Source organism: Mustela nigripes, chromosome 2, assembly GCF_022355385.1.
Source record: "Mustela nigripes isolate SB6536 chromosome 2, MUSNIG.SB6536, whole genome shotgun sequence".
In the NCBI taxonomy this organism is placed as follows: domain Eukaryota; kingdom Metazoa; phylum Chordata; class Mammalia; order Carnivora; family Mustelidae; genus Mustela; species Mustela nigripes.
Genome location: NC_081558.1, coordinates 144967312 through 144992271, shown reverse-complemented (window position 1 = coordinate 144992271; position 24960 = coordinate 144967312). Strand labels below are relative to the sequence as shown.

The window sequence follows — 24960 nt, the reverse complement described above, 5'->3', positions numbered from 1 at the left end:
TGGATCCTAGGTTATAAATTGGCAGCCCTCAGACCAACTTGATCTGCAGAAGCATTCTTTTCTACACGGTGTTGCTATTATTATTATTATTATTATTTGTATTAATTGAATACATTTCAAATAAAATTTTAAATATCCAGCTTATCTTTAAAAAAAAAAATCAGCCTGTGCCTCCCTACATCACAATTGGCACAACCGGCTATAGCTGACAAGTAAGACTCCCCAACCCCCACCTCCTCTGAGAAAGAGGAAGGGTCCTCCATTCACTACCAGGACTGCTTCACTCAACTGTTATTCCCAGCCCCTGTAAGTATTTGAATATGTGGACTTTGGTGCATGTAATTTCTAGAGACTATTCTAGCAATAAAATGTTACGAATCTCTGACTTAAGTTGTTTCAATAAAAGCAAGAGACTGTAGATAATAATAGTTCAACTACATTACAGGTGAAAATAGACTTTGCTTGGATAACCTGATAACAAAAACACCATACAGAATATAATAATTGTGTATTTTCACAGGGACAAAGGGTATATATATATATTTTAAGAGTATATATATGTATATATATTTCTAAAATAAATTAAGATACTAGAAGCATCTCTAATATATATATGCCCTTTGTCCCTGTGAAAATATTATATATATATATATATATATATATATATATATATATTCCTCTGAAGAAAAGCAGTAAATATGACCCATAAATTTCCTTCTACCACAGAAATTTCTGTGACTTCCTGACCCACACTGAGATAAAACTGCTCTCCAAACCTAAACCGAAAGACCATTCAAAAGTCATTCGACTTTTTATTTAAAAAGAACATTTAATTTGTTGGCATACCATAAACCATGCAATTTATCTAGAGAATGGATTTAAACTGACCATTGACATGTATGCAACTATGCCTACTGAAATACTGATTTCTAAACACTTTCTTTGAATTAGAACTTCTTCATATCAAGATATCCAAAACTATTAGTACATTGTTAGTCTCATGAAATTCTAATGAACTTCACAAATCTGCCTACTGTATTCTGAGTACAAAAATACTTAGCCTATTTTGTTTTCCCATTACTTTATATAGTAATAAAATAATACCAAAAATGTTATTACCAGAAACAATAGTGTTATATAATTATTAGAAAGTGAATCTCATGAAATCATATTAAAGAACAACAATTACCACATGTTAAGTCTGGTAATTCAAGGAAGAGACTTATATGAATACTAGGGGAGTTGTTGGCAAAGAAAATCTTTTCTCTGATTTCTGCATTTTGAAGAAAATTTTTGCCATTAAATTAGTTGCGGTATGATTCACCAACCAAAGGTCTATAGTTTGATATTTTCCCCCTCCAACTTAAAGTAATCTTAAAACTATCTGCCCTTTATATGTTCATACTTTCACTTCTTTTAAAAAAATGGATCCTTTCTGAATCCTTTACATTGCTTTATGGTCTTAATAACAAATTATATCACTATATTGTATTTTATGGATAGGGCTCCTAATGTCATTCCAGTCAGTTTTTCCTTTTTTTTTTTTTTAAGATTTTATTTATTTGACAGACATAGATCACAAGCAGGCAGAGAGGCAGGCAGAGAGAGGGAGAAGAGGAAGCAGGCTCACTGCCCAGCAGAGAGTCCGATGCGGGACTCAATCCCAGGACCCTGAGATCATGACCCGAGCTGAAAGCAGAGGCTTTAACCCACTGAGCCACCCAGGTGCCCCTCCAGTCAGTTCTTAGCTATGTGTAATAACATGACAACCATACATACATAAAGTAAAATTTTATGGGGCAATTTACTTAGTGTGGGAACATATGAATATATATTGAGAATATAAATAAAGATAATAACAATAGATAACTTTATTGTTTAATATATAGAAATCTTTCCCTCCATGTCTTTTTTAACCCTCACATTAACGGCATATAGTAAGTTTTTATCCCATTTTAAAGATATGGAAACTAAGTATCAAAGGTGAATAATTTAACCAATTACATGATTAAGTCAAAGGTGGAGACTTTATCTTAACTGACTTCTGTGACTGCAAAGCTTATAGGTTATTTCTTATGATGCCTGACAGCCAACAGACTCTACTAAAGTTAACGTTTCCTTTTAAAATTCTAAGTACTGAACATATACCTCTTAATATATACATTAGCTTTCCACTTCAGTCATGGGTTAAACTTTTTATTGTACCTAGTCTATTCACACTGAATGGGTATAATATACTGTCTTTTAAGGAAATTATGTTAAACATATCATCTTACAACATTCTTCCACTGGCAAGATAGAGGCTTTGTAGTCTCAGTGCCATTTGTCAGGTCAAAATCCAATGAATGTTTAATGCTTTGCCTAAGGTTTCAATTTCTAGAGAGACAAAGAGAAATCCCCAAAACCCCCTACCCCCAGTTCTAGACTAGGGTTTGTACTGTCTTTTTTTTTTTTTTTTTTTAACCCCTGCTAACTTCAATCAACTGATTTCTACTCTTCAATTTCTTAAATTATGTTGATCTCTTACTCACTACTTCTGGTTTTATATAGTATTAAGATTTGACATCAACATTCACTACATCTTTTCACTCTTAATTCTGAGTGTTTCCATCTGATTGCTTATTTTTGTACTTCATGGGTTTTTCTTTTTTTCTTATTTCTGTTTTACCCCAATTATCCAGGAAAGGCTGCCTGCATCTTTTGAAAGCTCTGATGTTCTCAATGAAAAGACCTTCTAAATGACCTTGTTTGTCTCCCATGGAGTTGCATATCACAACTTCAAATGCCTCACTAAAATGTTACCAGTTTGGCATCAGTATACAGAAAAGGCTGCACTCTGTGATAAGAAGTACAGTGGTGTTTTCCTAGTGAGAGAATAGAAAATAGTGCCATTTTTTTCTTAACGGAAAAAGGGGTAATATAGTTTCCTCAGATTTAGCTGCTATTTCAAACACAATGGTACTAGAACTAGTTCATAAGGAATTTGTAGCGACAGTACCACGTGAACCAATAATTAATATTCTGGTCATGGCTCTCTATTAGTGTTGCTCCTTTAGAAATCCTTTTTTCTAGAAATGTTCTTCCTTGGCAACAAAAACAATTACTCAGTGCCTTTATGGATCAGAAAAGAAGTTGGGTAGAAGAAGCAAGTATGAGAGACTCAAACTAAGTAACTGAAACTCCTGGGTGGCCAGAGAATATGGTTTGTAACTAATGGTATGTTCAACCTCTTTCTCACTTTTGTGTACTTGGTTTTAGTCTAATGAGAACCTTGATGACAGACTACATTTAATGTGTTATTTCACGGGGGATGGGGGGGAAGCCCTCATGTGAATATAAAGTTGAATTTACATTTAAATACTGCAAAGTCAGTTCAGACCCTAACACTGCAGACTGACTCTGGCCCTGTCAAATTCCCAGCAGTGATGCCACCAGAGGGCAGGGTTTGACTTCCAGACATGGTGGCTTCCTCCTTCCAGAGGTAACTTTTGGGCCGCTACAATAGCCATCAAATTCCTTAAAGCTCTTAATATTGATTCTAAGCCCAAATCTCTCTTCTGGTGTACTTATGCAGGATCCTGGAGTTCTGGAAAATGCTTAGAGAGGGTAATTTCTGGAAGGATCTGACACAACAAATATTTAGTTAACTCATAATTTCAGAGCTCCTACTAAGTACTCAACATGGCATCAGATATTTGAAGGTCAGTCAGCAGGATTTTACCTTTTGATCTCTAGTTTCCCTGGGATGATATGAATATAATACTTTAAATAAAAGCTACTAATAAACTATAGTATACAGTTAACTTATTCCATTAAAAAAAAATAGGAACTATAGATACCAAGAATTGAAAAAAAGGAGGGGGGACTAAAATAAGGTTTCTCAAGAGCTGCACAATTGACATCTTAGGCTAGATAACCCTTTATTGTGGGGTCCTGCCCTGTGCCTTGTAAGATGATTAGTAGCATCCCTGGTCCCTACCCACTAGATGCAAGTAACACTGCCTCTCCCCCATCCCCCTGTTCTAAGAACCAGAAATGTCTCCAGACATTACCAAATGTCCCTGGAGGGCAAAATTACCCCTCATTGAGAAGCACTGAACTAGAGTATGAAATGATGACCTTAGCCCGAAAAACACCTTGAAATTTTAGAATCTCTAAAATATGGGGTGCCTGGGTGGCTCAGTGGGTTAAAGCCTCTGCCTTCGGCTCATGTCATGATCCCAGGGTCCTGGGATCAAGCCCTGCATTGGGCTCTCTGCTCGGCAGGGAAACTGCTTCCTCCTCTCTCTCTCTTGCCTGCCTCTCTGCCTACTTGTGATCCCTCTCTGTCAAATAATAAATAAAATCTTAAAAAAAAATGTAAGGACCTGCTCTCACAGCCTCAATCTCCTCATCTGAAGAATGGGAATAATGCTGCTTATCCTCACAGGCCTTATTGTAGTTTTGTTAGGATTACCTTAACAAAACACCACAGCCTGGGTGGCTTCAACTACAGAAATTTACTTTCTCATGGATCTCCAGGCTAGAAGTTCAAGATCAAGGTGCCAGCATTGTTGGTTTCTGGTGAAACCTCTGTCCTTCACTTGCAGATGGCCACTTTCTCATAGACTTCTCACAGACTTCTCACATTGCTTTTCCTTCATGTAAGCACATTCCTGATGTGGTCTTCCTCTTAAGAAAATACCCATCACATTGGATTAGCACCCCAACCTCATGACCTCATTTACCAATAATTACCTCTTAAAAGGTCCTACCTCCAACACAGTCACATTGGATATTAATGTTTCAACCTATGGATGTTAAAAGGACACAATTCAGTCCAAAACAGGGCTCTTATATATAGGAAAGCAATTACCATGATGCTTGGTACATAGTAAACATTCAATTAATCATTACTCATAAATATTACTAATTTTTTTTTGTTTTTTTAAAATTATTTATTTGACAGACAGAGATCACAAGTAGGAAGAGAGGCAGAGAGAGAGAGGAGGAAGCAGGCTCCCTGCTGAGCAGAGAGCCTGATGCATGACTTGATCCCAGGACCCTGAGATCATGACCTGAGCCGAAGGCAGTGGCTTAACCCACTGAGCCACCCAGGCGCCCAATATTACTAATGTTAATACTAAGCCACATTTATAAGTCCTCTTAGTGAATCACATACCAGTAAAATCACAGAGGAGTATAAAATAACTGTACATTAAATAAGTTTATTTGAACACTGAGTGTCACTTTGTCCTGAAGTTATTAACTGAAAAATTTAAATTGACATTTTCCCCATTGATACAGCTAATTGCTTCAATGATCCTCTATCTTCCTTTATGTGAAGTTCAAAGGGCAGTAGGTCTTGCTTCCCCGGCATCTGATGAGTAGTTAATATTCCATAAATAAACTTGTAAGTACTTTGGGGGATTTCTCTATGTAAAGAAAATACAGTAGTCCCCCCTCCCCCACCTTTATGTGTGGTTTGGCTTTCCACAGTGTCACTTACCTACCATCTGGAAGCAGATGATCCTCCTCCTGACATACTGTCAGAAGGCCAATAGTAGCCTAATGCTAGGTCACAGCCTATGTCATTCACCTCACTTTATCTGGTCATGTCAATATTTGATCATCTCACATCATTATAAGAAGAGTCAGTACAGTGCAAGGTATTTTGAGAGAGAGACCACATTCACATAACTTTTATTACAGCATATTGTTATAGTTGTTCTGTTTTATTATTAGGTATTGTTCTTAAACTCTATGTCTAATTTATAAATTAAATATTATCACAGGCACTCATGAAGAGGGAAAAAACTCTGTATAGAGAGTTCTACTATTCATGACCGGAGGTCTTGGAATGTATCCCAACAAATAAGGGAGGAGTACTGTAAATATTTCTTAAGTCTTTAAGAATGATAATTCATATTCACCCTCTAATTTGTTTTATAAGCATCATCTATCTATAGAAGATAGACCCAAAATAAACTAGGGAGAAAAAAATAGTTTCAAACATCCATGGTCTTCAGCTGGAACCAAGTAACTATGGAGATTTTGAAATTGCAAAGGAACATGGACCTTCTTTAGCCAAAAATATTTGTTTATAAAAACCCAAGGATGTTAGATATTTCTATCACACTGGCTTAGCATTTGAAATTTCTTCTGGCTCAAGTGCAGTTTCGCTGTCCTATTTCCGACTGTGGGGTTCCCTCCCTAACCACAACTGATTTCAGATTGGAGGCTCATAACTCTGAGGACAAGAACAGAGTCAACTTAGCTAGCTGGAAGAATGAGAAGAGTTTTATTGTTTTGAAGAGAGGGAAGCGCTGTTGTTATAGCAGGTTCAGGAAGAGTGAAGTTGATGTTGGTAGTTTTTGATTTGAACAGTTTTGTTGTCAGTCATAAAAGCAGAAATTGCTTGCTGAAAGCAAAGGCCAGGAAAGGAGAGAGTTGCTATGGCTAAGTTCAAAACAAGAGGAGATGGTGATCTTGGTGTGGCAAGAATGTTCAAAAATATTCTCCTTGTCCTTAAACAGTTGCTGCTGCATGAGTAATGTGCCACTTCACTACATAGCCCTTCTATGCAGAAATGCTATATTTCCACTCTACCAACCAAGGGATACATTTTAGTTTACATTTAGAGGAGAAATATACAAATGAAAGCAAATATGGTATAATATCTTATGCAGCTCTCTGGGAAAGAGTTCATTTTTTGCCCTGCCACTCAGACTGCACACAAATACTAGGAATATATTTTAATTTCAAATCTGACATGTGACATCTGGTAACCCATTTATTGCTAATGAAGTTTTCGCAAGAAGCAGCAGTCACCAGTATCTCATTGTATTTTTCAGTTGGCAAAGTATTGTTACCTTTCATTGGTCCAGCATTTGTGCCACTTATCGGCGGTTTGGTTAGAAAATACAAGTAGTCCCACATAGAAATGAATGGAATGGTAAGTAACAGCAGATAGAATAGTCTAAACTTCTTACTACAATCAGAAGTAATTGTCATTTATATTTAAAAATTATATAGGTATTCGAGAGAATGACGGGAGCCGGCAGAACCATCCAGTCCAAGTAGCTTGTCAGCAGTGCCCTCAGCCTCCCTCTCTGAGCCTCCTTACCTCTTTCTGGTACACTAGCTTCTTCCACTTGCAGTGCCCAGCGCAGTTTCGCAGTTCCCCTTCTCCAGATTTGCTTATAGGGAGGTAATTAGTCGTTTATACCATAGCGTAATTTAGTAACACTAACAAAAGTCTCAAATCCACAAGATCTTATGACATCACCACATACATAATCTCCTAAGGTTCCCAGCCATGTTGTGAGCCTGACAGGACAGGTATTTTTTTACTTCTTCGTTATTAATTATCATTTTTTATATGAAGAAAATGAGTCACAGGTTAAGAGAAAAGCTATAGACTCCATAGCTCATAAGCAGTAAATTCATGTACTGATTTGGATCTTTCAGTTCTCATCACCTTGCTCTTCCACTGTGTTAGTCTGGCTTTCACCTGAGTTGGTGTATCTCCTCCCTCAAATAGATCTTGGAGGTATGGGAGTGGGTATTCCCAACCCGATTCCACTTAAAGAAATTCCAGACATTTATGAATGAGTGCAAGGAGTATTTTATTAGATAATACCCTTTTGGGCACTCCTTAACTACACTAGTCGTGAATGTCTGGAAAAATACAGTCTAATGAATAATTCTCAAGCTGTATTTTACGAGTCTGTCATACTTAGTTTGGGTTTTGATGCCTCAGAAGAGCCAAATGAAAGCATTTCCGCTGAGGGCACTTTTGTCATTTGTTGGATTTGGTTTTGCCTATTAATCATGATTAGCAGCATACAAGCCACAGTTGCAAATTAAGACGAGAGTAGGGCAATGATTTTAAAACATTACTGTGCATCAGAACTACCTGGAGGGCTCATTAAAACATAGCCTGCTGGACCCCACCCACAGAGTTTCTGATTCAGTAGGTCTGGAGTGCGGCTTGAGATTTGCATTCCTAAGGAATTCCCAGGTGAGACTGATGCTGCTGTTCCTGGGACCACATTTTCAGAACCATTGCTAGAAGGGCTCTGTAGGTGAGAGAAGCATCTAACACTGTATTGTCCAATTTGGGAGTCAGCCCCAAGTGATGACTGAACTCTTGGAGTGTTCAGCTACTTTCAACTGAGATGTGCTGGAAACATAAAACTATATTCCTAATTTTTAAGAATTGGTACCAAGACAAAGGTAAAATATTTTCATTTTTATATTGATTACATGTTTAAAGGATAATATTTTGGAAATATTGGATTAGATAATGTATTATCAAAATTAATTTCACCTGTTTCTTTTTACTTGTTTAGTGTGGCTACTAGGAAACTTTTAATTTCATATGTGGTTCCCATAAAATTTCTTTTGAATAGCACTGACCGAAAGAATTGGAAAATAGTAGTGGGATTAGTAAACCACAGAAAATAACAAATCCCAAAAGCTGTAAGTGTTCAGGATCCAAAGAAAATAAATCGGTTGGTCAGATTTAGTCTCAGGGCTCCACTTTATACACAAGACATTTGCTGCCATAATTATTAAATGTAGAAGCCATACAGTATCCACCATTTGACCTTTCTTTCAGCATTAATCAAATGCCTCATTATAATTCTTGAAATAAATGCATTAGATTAAAATAATGAAAAGCATTTCTGCTCAATTTCTGAATGAAAAAAATTCCATTAGTTTTTGAAGTTCTGTGCTTTCCTTCATTAAGTTTCACTTATCCTTCCATTACAGAAATCATATTGTAAAATTTATATTTTCAAAGTGCTTTTATGTCTTCCTAAGACTTCACTGTTTACCTTTAACAATCTATGAAACAGAAGTGAGAACAAAGGTATTTCCATTCTAAATATGTTGTAATAGCTGAAGGATAACAAAGAGGTTAAATTACCTGTGTATGATTGTGTCAGTGGTTAGTAACAGAGCAGAGTCTGACAGAACTCTTGTCCAGTGCTTTCTCTAAGAGACTACTCTGCTGTCTCTCAGTTTTTACAGCATTTGGATGTTTAAAAAAAAAAAAAAGTAGTATACAAAACAGTGCTTTAAAAAAAAAAAAATGTAACTCGAGGCATCGAGTGGCTCAGTGGGTGGCTCAGTGGGTAAAGCCTCTGCCTTCGGCTTGGGTCATGATCCCAGGGTCCTGGGATGGAGCCCCACATAAGGCTCTCTGCTCCGTGGGGAGCCTGCTTCCTCCTCTCTCTCTGCCTGCCTCTCTGCCTAATTGTGAGCTCTGTCTGTCAAATAAATAAATAAAATCTTTTAAGAAAAATGTAACTCTGATAAAATCAAACATTACCTTTACAGAATTCATTTTCATAGGACAAAAGTCCATTTATCCTTCAAAACACTGACCAATGTAATACTTCAAAATATTATTCTAAATAATATATTACTGTGAGGTTCCTTTATAATACTCCGCCTTGGCCTCTGTTTCTTTTTTTTGTTTGTTTGTTTTTTGTTATATAATTTTTTATTTTTTATAAACATATATTTTTATCCCCAGGGGTAATGAAAGAAAATGGGATTGGCCTCTGTTTTTTTATCTGGGCAACTGAATCCCATTAACTATTTGCTAAGCTTTAAAAAGTTGTTTTTTTCCCACAAAGAAATCTGGAAGTAGGTCTGTTTTGTATGAGTTATTTTAACAATAATACACTGTGCCACTTTTTACATAGGATGTTATAATCCTGACTTGCTAACTGTAGGGCATGCTTATAATTTTGATTTGCAGTCATGAAACAATCCTTTCACCTGGAATTGCTAATGAATTACACAGGTGATGCCTGAGAGGTTCATGGTCTAGAAACCAATCAAGCTAGTCTAGATTAAGGCTGAAATCTATACCTTTGACCTCAATAACCTAGGATCATAATCAGCTATCCCAATGCTGTGCTGGGAAAATATTTCTTTGAGTAAATAATCTAAAAAATGAGGAGAAAAACCAATGTCACTGTAATGTAATATTCTTACACAGAGTTTATTTATCTTCAGTAAAAGGTAAAATTCATTTTTTTTAAGAAAAAGACTTCTTGTGTTTAACTATCAAATATTATTAAATCATTGTGGCATTAATAACATCCATATCGATAGATGTTGGCAGATTTAATGATTTATCAATAGGTCATTTCTACTTGTTAAGCCATCATTGCCTTTGTCTTCAAAAGATATATACCTGTTCCAAAGAAAGGTTATAAAATTTCAGTGTTTCAGGAAATTTCTTTAACCATTATCCAGTTCCCGGAGAATGCAGAGGTCTAGAGGAGCTAAGTGACTGGTTCAAGGTCACTTAGTGAATGAGAAAGCCAAAATTTGAAGCCTAGTCTCCTTATACATCGTGTAGGACCAATTTGTAGAGTTTCATTCAAAAAGTATTTCTACTGCAATCAGAACATTTGGCAATTTGAGGAAACATATACAATATGGGTAATATTTAATCCTTCTAGCTTGTATGATTATGTATGACTATGTGATTTCTATAATGTTAAAATTTCTAATCTGAAGTGAATTGCCATGTGGCCAGTAAATTCTTTTTTTTTTTTTCTTTTTTTAAGATTTTACTTACTGGAGAGAGAGAAGGGGAGCAGGGACAGAGGGGGAAGCTGGCCCCCCACTGAGCAGAGAGCCCGATGTGGGGCTCAATCTCAGGACCCTGAGATCATGACCTAAGCCAAAGGCAGAGGCTTTACCAACTGAGGCCCTGGCCAGGAAATTCTAACATAAAACTCATAATACATATAAATTCTATAATAATATCATAATTTCTTAAGAGTACAAATTAATTAATGCTTCCTTTTTTTCCCAGTAACTTTCCTCATATCCCTTAAAGTGGAATGTGAAATGAAATGGGCAGTTTCTGCTGCTGATTTAAAGTCTCAGAGAAGCAAATATGAAGTGATTTAACATATAAAATTTGGGATTTTGCTCACAAGTTGGGTAAAACAGCTGTTGATGGAGATGCCCACATAGGAGCTGCCTTTTTCATTTATTGAAAAAGAAAAGCTTGTGAACAGTCTCCAAGAGTCCTATTATTAAAAATGATGTTTCCTCCCTTTTGATGAATGGCTGAGATGCTGATCCTTTGAAATGTGGTTATGAGTCCCTTCGGGAAATTCTATGAGTCCCTAAGTTGAGGAATTTGGGAGTATAAGAGAACTGGAGTTTATTTATATACAAGCTGGATTTATTTTCCTTTTCTCTTAGTCTGTGCTCTTTCAACTCTTTCTAGGCTCACTAAAGCCTTCCATGACCCTCTATTTTTAACATAAGAATATTTTCTACTAACACCAATAGGTCAAAGGACAATTTCTAGCATATGATTAGACTTAATGACATATATCTCATCCCTACCTGTTTCTCTTTTCCTTTTGAGATTAAAAAAATTTAAAATACAACAAAAGACAGCCAAGAGTTTAGTACAGAAAAAGAGTAGGAAGAAATATCATAGGAATAAAGGGAGTTGTTTGGGGTCTTGAGATATTCATCACAAGTGAAATATTTGAACTGTAATTTATGATAAATAGCGTCTGAAGTGGAGAGAAATTGAATTATAATTTAGTGTTACATTAGTGATATTGAAGTACTGAATAATTCTAATAAGCAAAAATTTAGGATTCCCATTTTACTTTCCTTGAAGTGTATACCCTAACTTAGAAGGAACTTCTGAATTTCCTTTCATAAAGCTGAGTTCTTTCTATTCTTGGGCTATTTTGTAAAGCAGAGGGGAGGGCTAGTTGAGGATGGCAGAACATTTAACCACCATCACCACAGTTTGTTACCATTGGTTATGTGCAGAAATAAGAAGGCAGTTCTGTTTTCATTTCTGTGAGAGCAGGCCACAATGAATGATGCTGACTTGGGAAGAGGGCCAGAAGCCATTGTTTACCGCTTAGACATATCATACAGCCTTTCATTAAGTTTAAGGACGCTGAATCTTGAGCACTTACTTAGTATGCATAAATAATTGCAACAATTATATATTGTGTGTTCTAAGAGAAATATTCACCTTGGAATTGAAGAGGTAAACAAAATCATCTCCCAGAAAAATATTTAACATAGAGAGTTTAGTCTAGGATTGCCAGTCATTCTCTCGTGCATCTGATTTAAAAGCATTTCTGGTCACTTTCCCCCATGGTGCCAAGCTCTCTGCCATGCTTCTTTCTTCATGGCTGTCAGGATTACCATGATGGAGGAGAATACCACCAGATGGGCTTAGATGCTTCATTAAAAGGCATGATGGGGGCAGGGGTGAGCATGAATAAGGGCAAGACTATAATCCAAAGTTTATTGGGTCCAAGCAACTTAGCCATTATCTCAAAGTAATGGAGGGCAACTTCCAGTCAAGATAAATACAATGAACTAAGCAATCATGGGCATTACCCTTCTTTCTTGAAACACATAAAATATCAGATCACAGCTCTGAGTAAGAATTGAGACCACATGGCGCCTGGGTGGTTCATTCGGTTAAGCATCTGCCGTTATTTAGCTCAGGTCATGATCACAGGGTCCTTAGATCAAGCCCCACATAGTAGGGCTTCCTGCTCAATGGAGAGCCTGCTTCTCCCTCTCTCTGCTCCTCCTCCCAGCTCATGTTCTCTCTTTCTCTCACTAACTCTCGCTCTTGCTTTCAAATAAATAAAATCTTTAAATATTTAAAATAAAATCTTTAAAAAGAAAAAAAGAATTGAGACCACATGGGCCAGAGAAGAACCAATACCAGTTACACAACCAAGAGAAAGTTTTAATGAGTTTACCAGGATGGAAGTCAAGACCATTAGACGCAGGCACTAAAGGCAAGTGAAACCGGCTTTCCTGGTTAAAGCCAGAAACTGCAAAATTACTGCCTATTGTGACCAAAGACGAGATAACTTCTGCAGACCAGCTAAAAATTGGAGAATGGGCAGGAAGCCTAATTTGCATTATCTGAAGAGAAAGTATGGCATTGGAAACTAGGCTGAGAACTAAGTATTAAAAACTTATCCGGATCAAGTGACTATTGTATACCCAAGCAGAAATTTCACAGGCTATCATCATCCAGACACCAAGCCTCCTAAAGAAGTTAATACCACTACAGATTAACTCACAAAGATTACAAAATTTAAGAGGTAGGTAAATGCCAAGCAGAGGGTCGGTAGATGAATCAAATAGAATCTACATGAGAAGAGCTATGAACTACAAATAGGAAAACAATTGGATAGGGGCTCTTAACATACAGATGTTCAAAATGTTTATAGAGACAAGGGTACAAATAGACCCCATAAAATAAGAACAGAAGGTTAAGAAGTAAGAACAAGTGGATTTGAAAAAGAAACAAGTAGACACCCTAAAAATTTTACTGCCAACTTCTATGATTCAATGAATTCACAAATGGATACTGACTAACAGTTGTTCCCGTAGAATGCCTCATTCATTACTGAGAGAAAAAAACACAGAGGAGCAGAAACAGTTGTTTTCTAAAGTCTGAATTATAAAATAAGAGCAATAAAGAGAATGACTTTTGAACAGGATGGTTTATTGAGCTGCCCAGCACTCCAAGAAAATGACTTACAAACACTACTCTACTCTTCTAGATATTTGAGAAAGATACTTTGATAGAAGATTATTCTAAAATATAATTACTTTGTCTTTTAGTTCTCTCTTTATTATCATAGGAAACTATGTGGTATTGTTTTTTCCTTAAATTGAAAACTCATTTTAAAAGGAGCTTGTAATGAACAATTTAATTAGATTGGCTTTGGCTTGCCTAAAAGCTTAAGAAGGTATTAATATTCTAATCAAAAGTCTTGGGGAAATATTCTTAAAAAGAAACCAAGGAAAAGACTGAAAGATGAAGGAAGGGAGGGAGAGAAGGTAGGTAGTAGGTAGGAAGGGAAGAGGAAAGAAAGAAAAGAAAACCTTCCGTCTTGGGCTTGTTTTTAAGAATAAAGGAAGCTGTCAAGGAACACAAGGTATCTACAATGAAAGCAAGCAGTGGATAAATGTAGGGTGGCCACTATGAGCCAACCTTCTGTTTACAGCAGACCAAAAGTTCCCACCTGACTCATGGCCAGTGTATTCAGCTGTTTAAGATGATTTTTTTACTCATACTTTGAAAGAACATCCTGGTATTTTTAACCTTTTATGGCAACAGAAAAAACTTACCAAAGATAAACTTTTTTTATCTTTTTTTTTTTTTTTTTTTTTTTTTTTTGAGCCATGGCTAGGTCAACGTTTATCTTGCATTCAAAAAATAATAGTAAAAATTTTTTAAAAAACCATTTATTAAATGCATTCTGTTTGAAAGATATGCCTAGTGCTTTTGGGTTATCTCATTTAATTCCTGTAACAATCATGTACACTAAGAATCATTGTTCCCATTCCTTCAATGGGAATAATATAATCTATATGTAAATAAAATATAATAATAAATAAGGGAACTGAGGCTTATGTTCAGAGAAATAGGGTGACTTACCCAGAGCCATACAGATTTCTAAGTGGCAGAGGAAGATTCCATTATAAGTAGTGGTTTTTTTTAAGCTTTTATTTATTTATTTGACAGAGAGAGAGATCACAGTTAGGCAGAGAGGCAGGCAGAGAGAGAGGGGGAAGCTTTCTTGCTGAGCAGAAACCCCAATGTGGGACTCGATCCCAGGACCCTAAGATCATGACCTAAGCCAAAGTCATAGGCTTAACCCACTGAGTCATGCAGGCATGCATGCCCCATTATAAGTGCTTTGACTCCAAATCCCATCTCTTTCCCCCCTAAGAAGAAATGGTGCTATGGAATTCATATAAGGCACAGAGCCTGTGTAAAAGATGTGATGAAACCAAGAAGTAGGAAGAGATGGATCCTCCTATGTTTTTTTTATCAGTACATCCTACCTGCCTAAAACTCTACTGGGAGAAGTAGTACAATGAAAAATAGCTGCTTTTTGGGATTTTTAAGTTTGCTGTTCCTAATAGATCACATCCCTTTCCTTTGGCTCCTCATCAAAACTGCATCCTTAGGGGTGCCTGGGTGGCTCAGTGGGTTAAAGCCTCTGCCTTTGGCTCAGGTCATGATCCCAGGGTCCTGGGACTGAGCCCCCGCATCGGGCTCTCTGCTCAGCGGGGAGCCTGCTTCCCTTCCTCTCTCTTGCCTGCCTCTCTGCCTACTTGTGATCTCTGTCTGTCAAATAAATAAATAAATAAGTCTTAAAAAAAAAAAAAAAAAAGCATCCTTTCAGTTTCAAAGAGAAAAGACCCTACTCTTTCTTTCTCACTCGTTTATCATCAATCACAGATGCCTACTAATCAAAAGAGTTCAATTTTCCCTCTTTCCTGAGAATCCAGTTTCTCTAGGAAAGTCTATCAGCGGCAACAATGCTGACTGAGAACGATATTCCTTGCAAATCACTACGGCCCCATGTCACCCTCACATCCATCGCACATTCAGACCCTACACCACTGTTCAGGGTGTTGTGTGGTATCTGTAAATTTACAACAGCAGTTTCCCATGGATGATGATGCAGACATTCATAAGGAGGGAAAAGTTCAAGTGATGACAGTCTCTTATCTACCTCGGCTGACCCACTGTCGCCTTTTAAGTTCTTACCCCTCTGTTTCCCATACATCCTCCAAAGTCCAAATGCCATCTTCTGTGGGAAGTGCCCCTGATCACTCCCCCAGTCTCCCACCACACCAAGCTGGGTCAATGGTAAATACAGACTATTCCATATTACCCTGTTATGGTATAGTATTCAGCACTGGAGATAATTTTGTCTTTAAAGCTTTTGGCTGCCCCCACTGGTAGACTCAAATGCCTGAAAAGAGAATATGAACTTTTTCACTTTGCATCTGTAACTCCAACACATAGTAGGTGTTCAGTGAATATATGATAAGTGGATGACTGCCCACTGAACACACTATTTGCATTTGTGCTTCCCTGTGCTTGCTCCCACTGTTTCTATCATCTAAAATTCCTCTCCTCTTTCTGATCCCCTCAAATACGAGAAAATTTGTTTCCTTACCGGACAGGAAGTCTTGGTCATTACTTACATAAATATTTATGTAAAATGTTCTTCTAATTAGTATACTCGATGTGATGTCTGGAGTTTCTCAAGTGATATACACATTTAAATGATAAATGTCTGGAACGCCTGGAAATTTCAGTCAGTTAAACATCTGCCTTTGGCTCAGGTCATGATCCAAGGGTTCTGGGATAGAGTCCTGCATTGGGCTCCTTGCTCAGTGGGGAGCCTGCCTCTCCCTCTGCATGTTCCTCCCCCTGCTTATGCACTCTCTCTCTCTCTGACAAATAAATAAAATCTCTAACAATTAATTAATTAATTAATGATAAATTTCCTACTAAAATATCCAGGTATGTTTCCCTAGTTGTCCAGAGCAGGCTTCTATATACTAAATATTAATCAATATGGATCAGTGGGAACTGAAAAAGAAACCAACCTCATTGTGAAGGAATTGAAGTCCAATTGGAGTCCAAAGTGCAAACTTTTTCCCATAGAAATTCTTTAATAAATGATGTTTATAGTTCCAGACTAATCAATAAAATTCTACTCATTCCAGACACAGTATTAATGGAACCAGCCTGAGACGTGTATTCTTAGAGTTAGGGTCAAGAAAGAAAGAAGAGAAAGAGGAAAATTTCCTCCCTACTTTCAAGCACCCAAGCTCATGGCACCCAAGGGATTCTAAAATATTAAGTTTATTCCTTCCTATCTGTTAGTGCCCTTATGGCAAAGCTGAAACAAATATTTACCTCTGTCCTAGTTTTCAGTTATGGAGTTCGCCCAGGCTGCTTTTTAATCTTTGAGATCCTTTAACCTTGACATTTTCACTTTTTTCCTAAGCAAAATCCAACTGATCTTAACCAGATGTTAAAAGAACAAATAAGTCAATTAATACACATTAAGGCGTAAATGACTGCTAGCCCATAAATCTTTTATGAAGCATTTAATTTTTAATAGAGAATAGTTGTTTACCTAAAGGAATGCATACTTCTAAACTGGCATAATTTCAGTAACTTTAATAAAATAAACTGAAAAATCAGCAAAATATAGGGAAATCCTTCTGGGTGAGGAAGAAATAGGTCATATCTCCCTGAGAGACTAGCCCTAGTTTCCATTATATTTATCCCTTCTTTTCATCATCTTCTGTTTTAGAAACCACATATTTCTAAAAGTACTGAGGATTTTTTTTTTTTTTTTGGTCTGTTCGGTTTGGTTTTGCTTTTGGTTTTGATTTTTTATCCAAAGTGAGACCCAGGTTAACATAAGATCATTTCAGGAACAAAATGTAAATTACTTCTTTAACCCCGTAGAAACCAGTCTCAATATGCTATACTCATAGCTTTTAAGCTATATGCTATTTACTCATTCTTGTGTCCTCTGGCTGCATTATTTATCGTCTGTCCCCTGGAATAGGCTGGGGCCTCCATCAATAAACAAGATTATTTGAAACAGGCCCTACCGTCAAAAAGCTGACCTACCAGTGGAGAAGACAGGTCAACAGACAATTATAATATAGTGCCAATTCCTGCATCCCAAGTGCCAAAGTGGCTTAGAAAATGAAACATCCAATTGCCCAGATAAGTCAGAAGGGCTCCACAGAGGATGTGACATTTGCTTGTCTGTGGATACTAATGCTCCCATGAACGAAAAGAGAAGAAAAAAATTTTCAATTATGTAAGACTGAGTATAAAAGGAGGAGATAATGGGGACATGAAACCAAAACCTTGGATAAGAATAACTACCTCTTGGGAGACGCAAAGAGGCCACTTAAGAAACTCTTTCTTCCTAGTGTTCTCTTAAGATCTGGCTACTTGAGTCTCATCCCTATCACAGCACGACTTTACACCAAGATGAACACTAGGTGTTTATATTTGTCCAGCTCTTCTGAATGCCAAGCACAGCTATCCTGGGAAGATTAGTAGTATCTTATTTTGTCCAGGATACTTTGCTACAGCAGGAAAGTACAGCCATGCTCTTCTAGGGACCTGCTCCTGATGTAGCCACAGGATCTTTACTCAGAACCCTTTCCCCACCCAGTGAGCATCACCTGTGCCGGATGCTGAGCTTTTACCTCAGAGAGTGCCCGTGCCACATGGTGTGATGTTACTACCTTCATGGCATCCTCAGCCTTCCTCCTATGGGTTTTCTGATGGACTCTGCTAGGGCAGAATATATTGATTTTCTAAATCACATAAATGAATAGCTTGATTACTTATTGTGTAAATTATTGAAGCAAATATTTGCAGAAGTCTTTATGGAGCTCATTCCTGAGCATCTGAGTCTTCTGAAAATCCTAAAGAACTGCTACTATCTTAAGCCCCCATGAAAGACATGTTTTATTGATAATCCTGGCCTATTCTGCTCACTTGACATTCTTGTTATACAGATGGTTAACCTCAGAGTTCACTCCAGAAATGGCTGGCAAGCACATAAGTTAGAAGATTCAGTCTCTTGTGCTAGACTGAGTTTGAAGTTAAAAAATAAAGTGGGTATTGCCTGAAGTGGCCTGGGAAACCATGAGAAGAATACTTTTCCACAAAGGTTTGAGCCTTCCCCCTTATCCCTTCCTAAATCAGTTCCCACAATGACCAATTTCCTCCATAACCTAGAGGCAGCTATTCTGACAACTTCAGGGAGGATGCTAATAAGGTTTATATTTAAGTAAAGATTGTGAAATGAAAGAAATGGTTTGATTAATAAGGTACAGATGTGTCACATTTCTAAGGTTAAAGACAAATTAATTAGCCTTATCTACCTCTGGAAAAACTCAAGTCTTCCTCAATAACTAATTTAATTCAGTGTTATTTTCTGAGATTTAGATTAGGAGTTTTAATTAATTTGGAAGCTAGGATTTACTTCTAGAAAAAATGCAAAGGACCTAGGTAAGTTTATTCAGAGTGTGAATAAACTTACCTAGGTCCTTTGCATTTTTGTCTGGAGGGTATTTATCTGGAAGATATTTATCACTTTCTAGAAAAGCAATTCGAAAAACTGATTCAATGTGTAAATTAGACTTTCTTGGTTCAGTTTTTCTCCAAAAAATATGATCTATTTTTTCCTAAGACTAAAGTTGAGTTACAGTATTTATTATTGAAAAATAAAACTATGTTTATAACTGAAAGTTCAATTTTTTTTACCTCTTCATTTTTATTTTCTTTAGGTGCATCTGGCCTAGTGTCTAAGACTAATTAATAACCCAAGAGATCAAAATGATTCTCAACTCTTCCACTGAAGATGGTATTAAAAGAATACAAGATGACTGTCCCAAAGCTGGAAGGCACAATTACATATTTGTCATGATCCCTACTTTATACAGTATCATCTTTGTGGTTGGAATATTTGGAAACAGCTTGGTAGTGATTGTCATTTACTTTTACATGAAACTGAAGACTGTGGCCAGTGTTTTTCTTCTGAATTTAGCATTGGCTGATTTATGCTTTTTACTGACCTTGCCATTGTGGGCTGTCTACACTGCTATGGAATACCGCTGGCCCTTTGGCAATTACCTATGTAAGATTGCTTCAGCCAGTGTCAGTTTCAACCTCTATGCCAGTGTGTTTCTACTTACATGTCTAAGCATTGATCGTTACCTAGCTATTGTTCACCCAATGAAGTCCCGCCTTCGGCGCACAATGCTTATGGCCAAAGTCACCTGCATCATTATCTGGCTGCTGGCTGGCTTGGCCAGTTTGCCAACTATAATCCACCGAAACGTATTTTTCATCGAGAATACCAATATCACAGTTTGTGCTTTCCATTATGAATCCCAAAATTCAACCCTCCCCATTGGACTGGGCCTAACCAAGAATATACTGGGTTTCTTGTTTCCTTTTCTGATCATTCTTACAAGTTACACTCTTATTTGGAAGACGCTAAAGAGGGCTTATGAGATTCAGAAGAACAAGCCAAGAAATGATGATATTTTCAAAATAATTATGGCAATTGTGCTTTTCTTTTTCTTTTCCTGGGTTCCCCACCAAATATTCACTTTTCTGGATGTATTGATCCAGCTGGGCATCATACATGACTGTAAAATTGCAGATATTGTTGACACCGCCATGCCTATCACAATTTGCATAGCTTATTTTAACAACTGCCTGAACCCTCTGTTTTACGGCTTTCTGGGGAAGAAATTTAAAAAATATTTTCTCCAGCTTCTGAAATATATCCCCCCAAAGGCCAAATCCCACTCAAGCCTATCAACAAAAATGAGCACACTCTCCTACCGCCCCTCAGATCATGGAAATGCATCCACCAAGAAGTCTGCCTCATGTGTTGAAGTTGAGTGACACACTTGAAACCTGTCAGTGAAGTAATCTTGTGAAAGAAGGAGCAAGAAAAACATTCCTCTACAGCACTTCACTACCAAATGAACATTAGCTACTTCTCAGAATTTAAGAAGAAAAAGGTTTTATGGTCTCAACGAACCATTCCAAAGCTCTGAACAAAAGCTTTTCTTTCCCTGTGCAGCAAAACAAAGCAAAGCCAGATTTTGCATTAGATAGATGAGGGCCACTCAAAGAATGATGTCCGAAACTGGATGAATGTGTTGATTGGAAAAATTTTACTGGCAGAAATGCCATCTCCCCAGTCTCCTTTTTCTGCTATTTTTCATTTCCACATAAAGGTATTTGGAATATGTTAAACCCTGAGAGGGGAAACAGGGGATCAGAGCTCAAGACGGCTCTGCCCAATTTCCAAAGGGCAGTAAAGCTTTTGTTCCTATTTACCTATTAGCAACTCTGACCCACTTGTACCTGCTACTGCACATTTTGTACATAGACCTGCTAAGCAGTAATCGTCAAGTTTCAGAAACTTTTGTGAAATTCAACTAATGTCATTGATTCACACTGCCAAAATATGCCAGCTAATAGGTTTATTTGTATATAGATACTAAAAAGTGAGATATAACCCAAGTAGTAGTGTCTTCCTAGTCATATCAGTTTTGTTTCATATCTGAGAAGTATATAAATTTGTGGTAAAAAGATTATATATCATAAAGTATGCCTTACATTTAGAAAAAATATATGTTATATCTGTATAACCATATCTCTAAACTGTTGTTACTTGATTAAAATCTGGCAAACATATTTACATTAAAATAATTTTATTGTAATGTATTTAATCTTCATTACTTATAATGGATACTGATTTATTTTTAAAATATAACTACGAACACATTTCAATTTAAACTTTAATACAACTTTAATATAATAGTTTAATGCTATTGCTTATAGATTCTATATTCTGCCATTGAAAAGGAAAATATTACATTTTATTCCATCTTAGTCCAGCATATAATACACCCTTTTGAGTTTTTCAAAGTTTTTCATGCAACAAAGGAAAAAAAAAACTCATTTCTTTAACACTAAAATAAAACATTATTTTATACATAATTTTTTTAATAATAGGACTTTCCTAATTACACATGTGATCATTGTAGGACACAAAGATGTAGGAAAGCATAAAAATAAGTTTTATTTAGTTCTCCTGCTTAAAAATTGCCATTTTAAACATTTGGGTACATTTTCTTCTACTTTTTTTGTATTCATTATACATACATACATACATATACAAATCATGATATTTGAGTCAGAATATGTATAGTACTTTGTATACAGATTTTTCACTTAATGTAATAGCTTGTTAGCTTGCTACACCATTAAATATTTTTCTAAAACATTTTAATAATTGAATAACATTACAAAATACAAATACATTCTGATAGAGTTAGCTAATCCTGAAACTGGGACAGTTAGCTTTTTTTGATTTTTCAGTATAATAAATTGCACTGTGATAAATGTTCAAGTACTGAATCTGATAAATTTCTCAATGCAGTTCTAGAAATGGTACAACTGAGCATACAGATAAAAATATTTTTAATACTCTTAATACATATTACCAAATATTTTCCAGAAAACTTAGAACAATTTCTAATACTACCAACTATGTATGAACATATCTCACCACAGTCCCAGCAGCATGGAATATTTACTAGATTTAAACAAAAAGGAAATTTTACTGTAATCCAGGTACAGCATGCAAGAACTGGGATGCACATGCCCTAAAGAAAGTACTGTAGTATTTCTGCGCCCCTTAGGCAGTTGCCTCATTTTTCTCCCTAGAGGATTCACTGGCTTGGAAGTCCACATGGAGCAGGCTGATGTGATCATCTGACTCAATCAACAGTGGTAAAAGATGGAGGTGATGTATGAAATAGTCAATGGAAGCTATGGAGCGGGCATTCAGAGAGCTGTTGGTGGGCTGGACAGAATCTCCACAAAGCAGCCTATTACACTCACATTCCCAAGGATACAGAATTTATTTGATAATAAATGTGGTTACATATGTCTTATATTATCTTCCTTTTACATTGTTTTGAATTTCACTAATATAATACCAGCCACTAACTCCTAAGTTCTGTTACTATTTTCACAAAGTATCACCTCTAAAAAAAATTCTTATTCCAAATTATAGTGCAAACTTATCCTATTTGAATTCCCTCCAAGTCAAATGTATAACCTGTTCATTTTTTTATTCAATAGTCATCTTAATCTAAATGATTACAAGTACTTCAAATTTTCCAAACCATTTGGTAAGTTACAGTTGTTAAGCTTTCTGGCAGATAATTGTAATTTAGATACCCTCCTTCTCATCTGTATTTATTAGATGGCATGAATAACATGTTCCAAGCCTTGTTTTCATTTTAATTTAATCAAATCATATTATTGTGATTTTTTTCCCAATCCCATTTTGTGAAATGGACATTGGTAACTTCAATGATTAATATTGTTTTTTCAGTAAGACCAACTTAATATTGTAGACTCTACTTACCAAAATGTCAAGATGAGATGCCATAATTTATTCTTCATGGACATCATCAGAGGTTAGGGGAACTCCATATTTTTTGGATTATTTTTAAAATTTATGGTGAAAGGAGTATTTACCATAAGAATATAGGTGCCAAATCATCCCAATATGCATTCCAGTGGTAAACATTTCAATCAGCTGCTGTGGGCAGTATGAAAGAGAGCCAAGCAAGAAGCAGCCTGATCGGCAAGCCATAGAAAGGCTCACAGAGATCTGATACTACCGATTCTCAGTTTTATAACTCTATATACTGGGACTTCCCCCCCCCCCCTCAACAGAATATACCAATCTAGGGAACCAGAGAAGCAAAAACAGATTCAGACAAATCACAAAAGTGAAGTGAGTGAAGAAAATGAGTCCCAGGGAATTTTGGCTATTGTGTGAAAGATGATTTCCCAAGGATAGAGAAGAAAGTAAATCAGAAACAGATGAGACCGAGAAATGAACAGAAGCATGGAGGCAACCATACACTGTCTCAGTGCTCAGGGTGCAACCCTCACAAATGAGATACATATGGGGGTTTAGGTCCCCAGGATCACGTGTATCCACTGGATCCAGAATAACCACAGCAAGACAGAACCTAAATATTAAGGAGGGAAGCAAGTTATAAACAGCAGACAATGGTATGGGGCAAGATTCAACTTTGATTTTTATATATTTAAGGCTTCATGATGGGAGAGAAAAGATCTCTAGAACCACACTGGAGGCTTTGATGAGACTGAAAAATAAATGTAACAGGATAAGAAAATGGAAGAGGTAGAACATCAGAGCTAATGGTTAAAGGGTCAGATTTTTCAAATTTAAAAATTTTACTGAATCAGTTAAAATATGACATCTGTAACTATATCCACTATTGTCTGATATATTTGTATAGTGAACACCTGTGGAACTATCTACGCAGTTCTCCTTCACATAGGAATTTCCCTACCTCACCCAAGGACAGGACCACCGCAGAATGAGCCATTTTCCTACCTAATCCTATCCACAGGCCACAGTTAATTGGTCGAGGCTTGAAGTGAACCAATAAAAGATTTTTTTTCCCCTAAGCATCTTTCAAACAAATACTGAAGAACAGCTGGCCCTTCCCCAATGCTGGAAGTTGTAAAACGTAAGCCTGGATTCTATTAGCAACCATGTCCTCGGTGAGAATGAAGTTAAAAGGCAAAAAGCCCTGAGATGCTTGAGTCCTTGATTTTACCTGTGTCTGATGCCCATGTCATACTTCAGAATCCATGTCTTTAATCAAGGAACAGAATATAATGACCTATAGTGTAATAACTACATGTGTTCCTTCCCACTTGACCAATAAGAATTTCCTCTCTGATGGCCAATAGACACATGAAAAGATACTCAACATCAGTAATCATTAGGGAAATGCAAATCAAAACCACAATGACAGATCACCTTATGCTATCAGAATGGCTAGAATCAAAAAGACAAGAAATAACAAATGTTAACAAGAATGTGGGGAAAAAAGGAGTCCTTATGCACTACTGATGGGCATGTAAATTGGTTCAGTCACTGATGAAAACAGTAGGGAGAATCCTCAAAAAATTAAAAATAAAAGTATCGTATGATCCACTAATTCAACAAAAAAAACAAAAACATTAATTTGAAAAGATAAATGCACCCATATATTTATGTTTATGGCAGCATTATTTACAACAGCCAAGATATGGCAGCAACCCAAGTGTCTACTGATAAATGAATGAATAAGATGTGATACACACACACACACATATAGATATACACACATACACACAAACACACACACATATACATATACATTTAGAATGGAATATTACTCAACTGTTAAAAAAAGAGTGAATGTTGCTATTTGCAACAACATGGATGAACCTAGAGGGTATTATGCTATGGGAAATAAGTCAAACAAAGAAAGACAAACACTATATAATTTCACTTGTATGTGGAATCTAAAAAACAACAAACAAACAAAAAGAAAAAACAGACCCATAAATACAGAGAAAAAAACTGATGGTTGCCAGAGGGGAAGTAGGTGAGGGGATGGGAAAAATGGGGGAAGGGGCATGGGAGATAGTTTTCCAGTTATGGAATGAATAAG

The 24960-nt window shown here is 36.5% G+C and overlaps 1 protein-coding gene across 1 annotated transcript in view; it reads left to right on the top strand.

Annotated features, from left to right (window-relative positions):
- The window catches only part of AGTR1 (angiotensin II receptor type 1), a 48296-nt gene extending 25929 nt beyond the window's left edge, over positions 1–22367 (top strand). Inside the window, exon 3 of the mRNA XM_059391776.1 lies at positions 19168–22367. Coding sequence (XP_059247759.1) covers positions 19217–20296 — 1080 coding nt within the window. The 5' untranslated portion in view covers positions 19168–19216 and the 3' untranslated portion in view covers positions 20297–22367. The remainder of the gene's footprint in view (positions 1–19167) is intronic.
- Positions 22368–24960: the final 2593 nt, after the last annotated feature.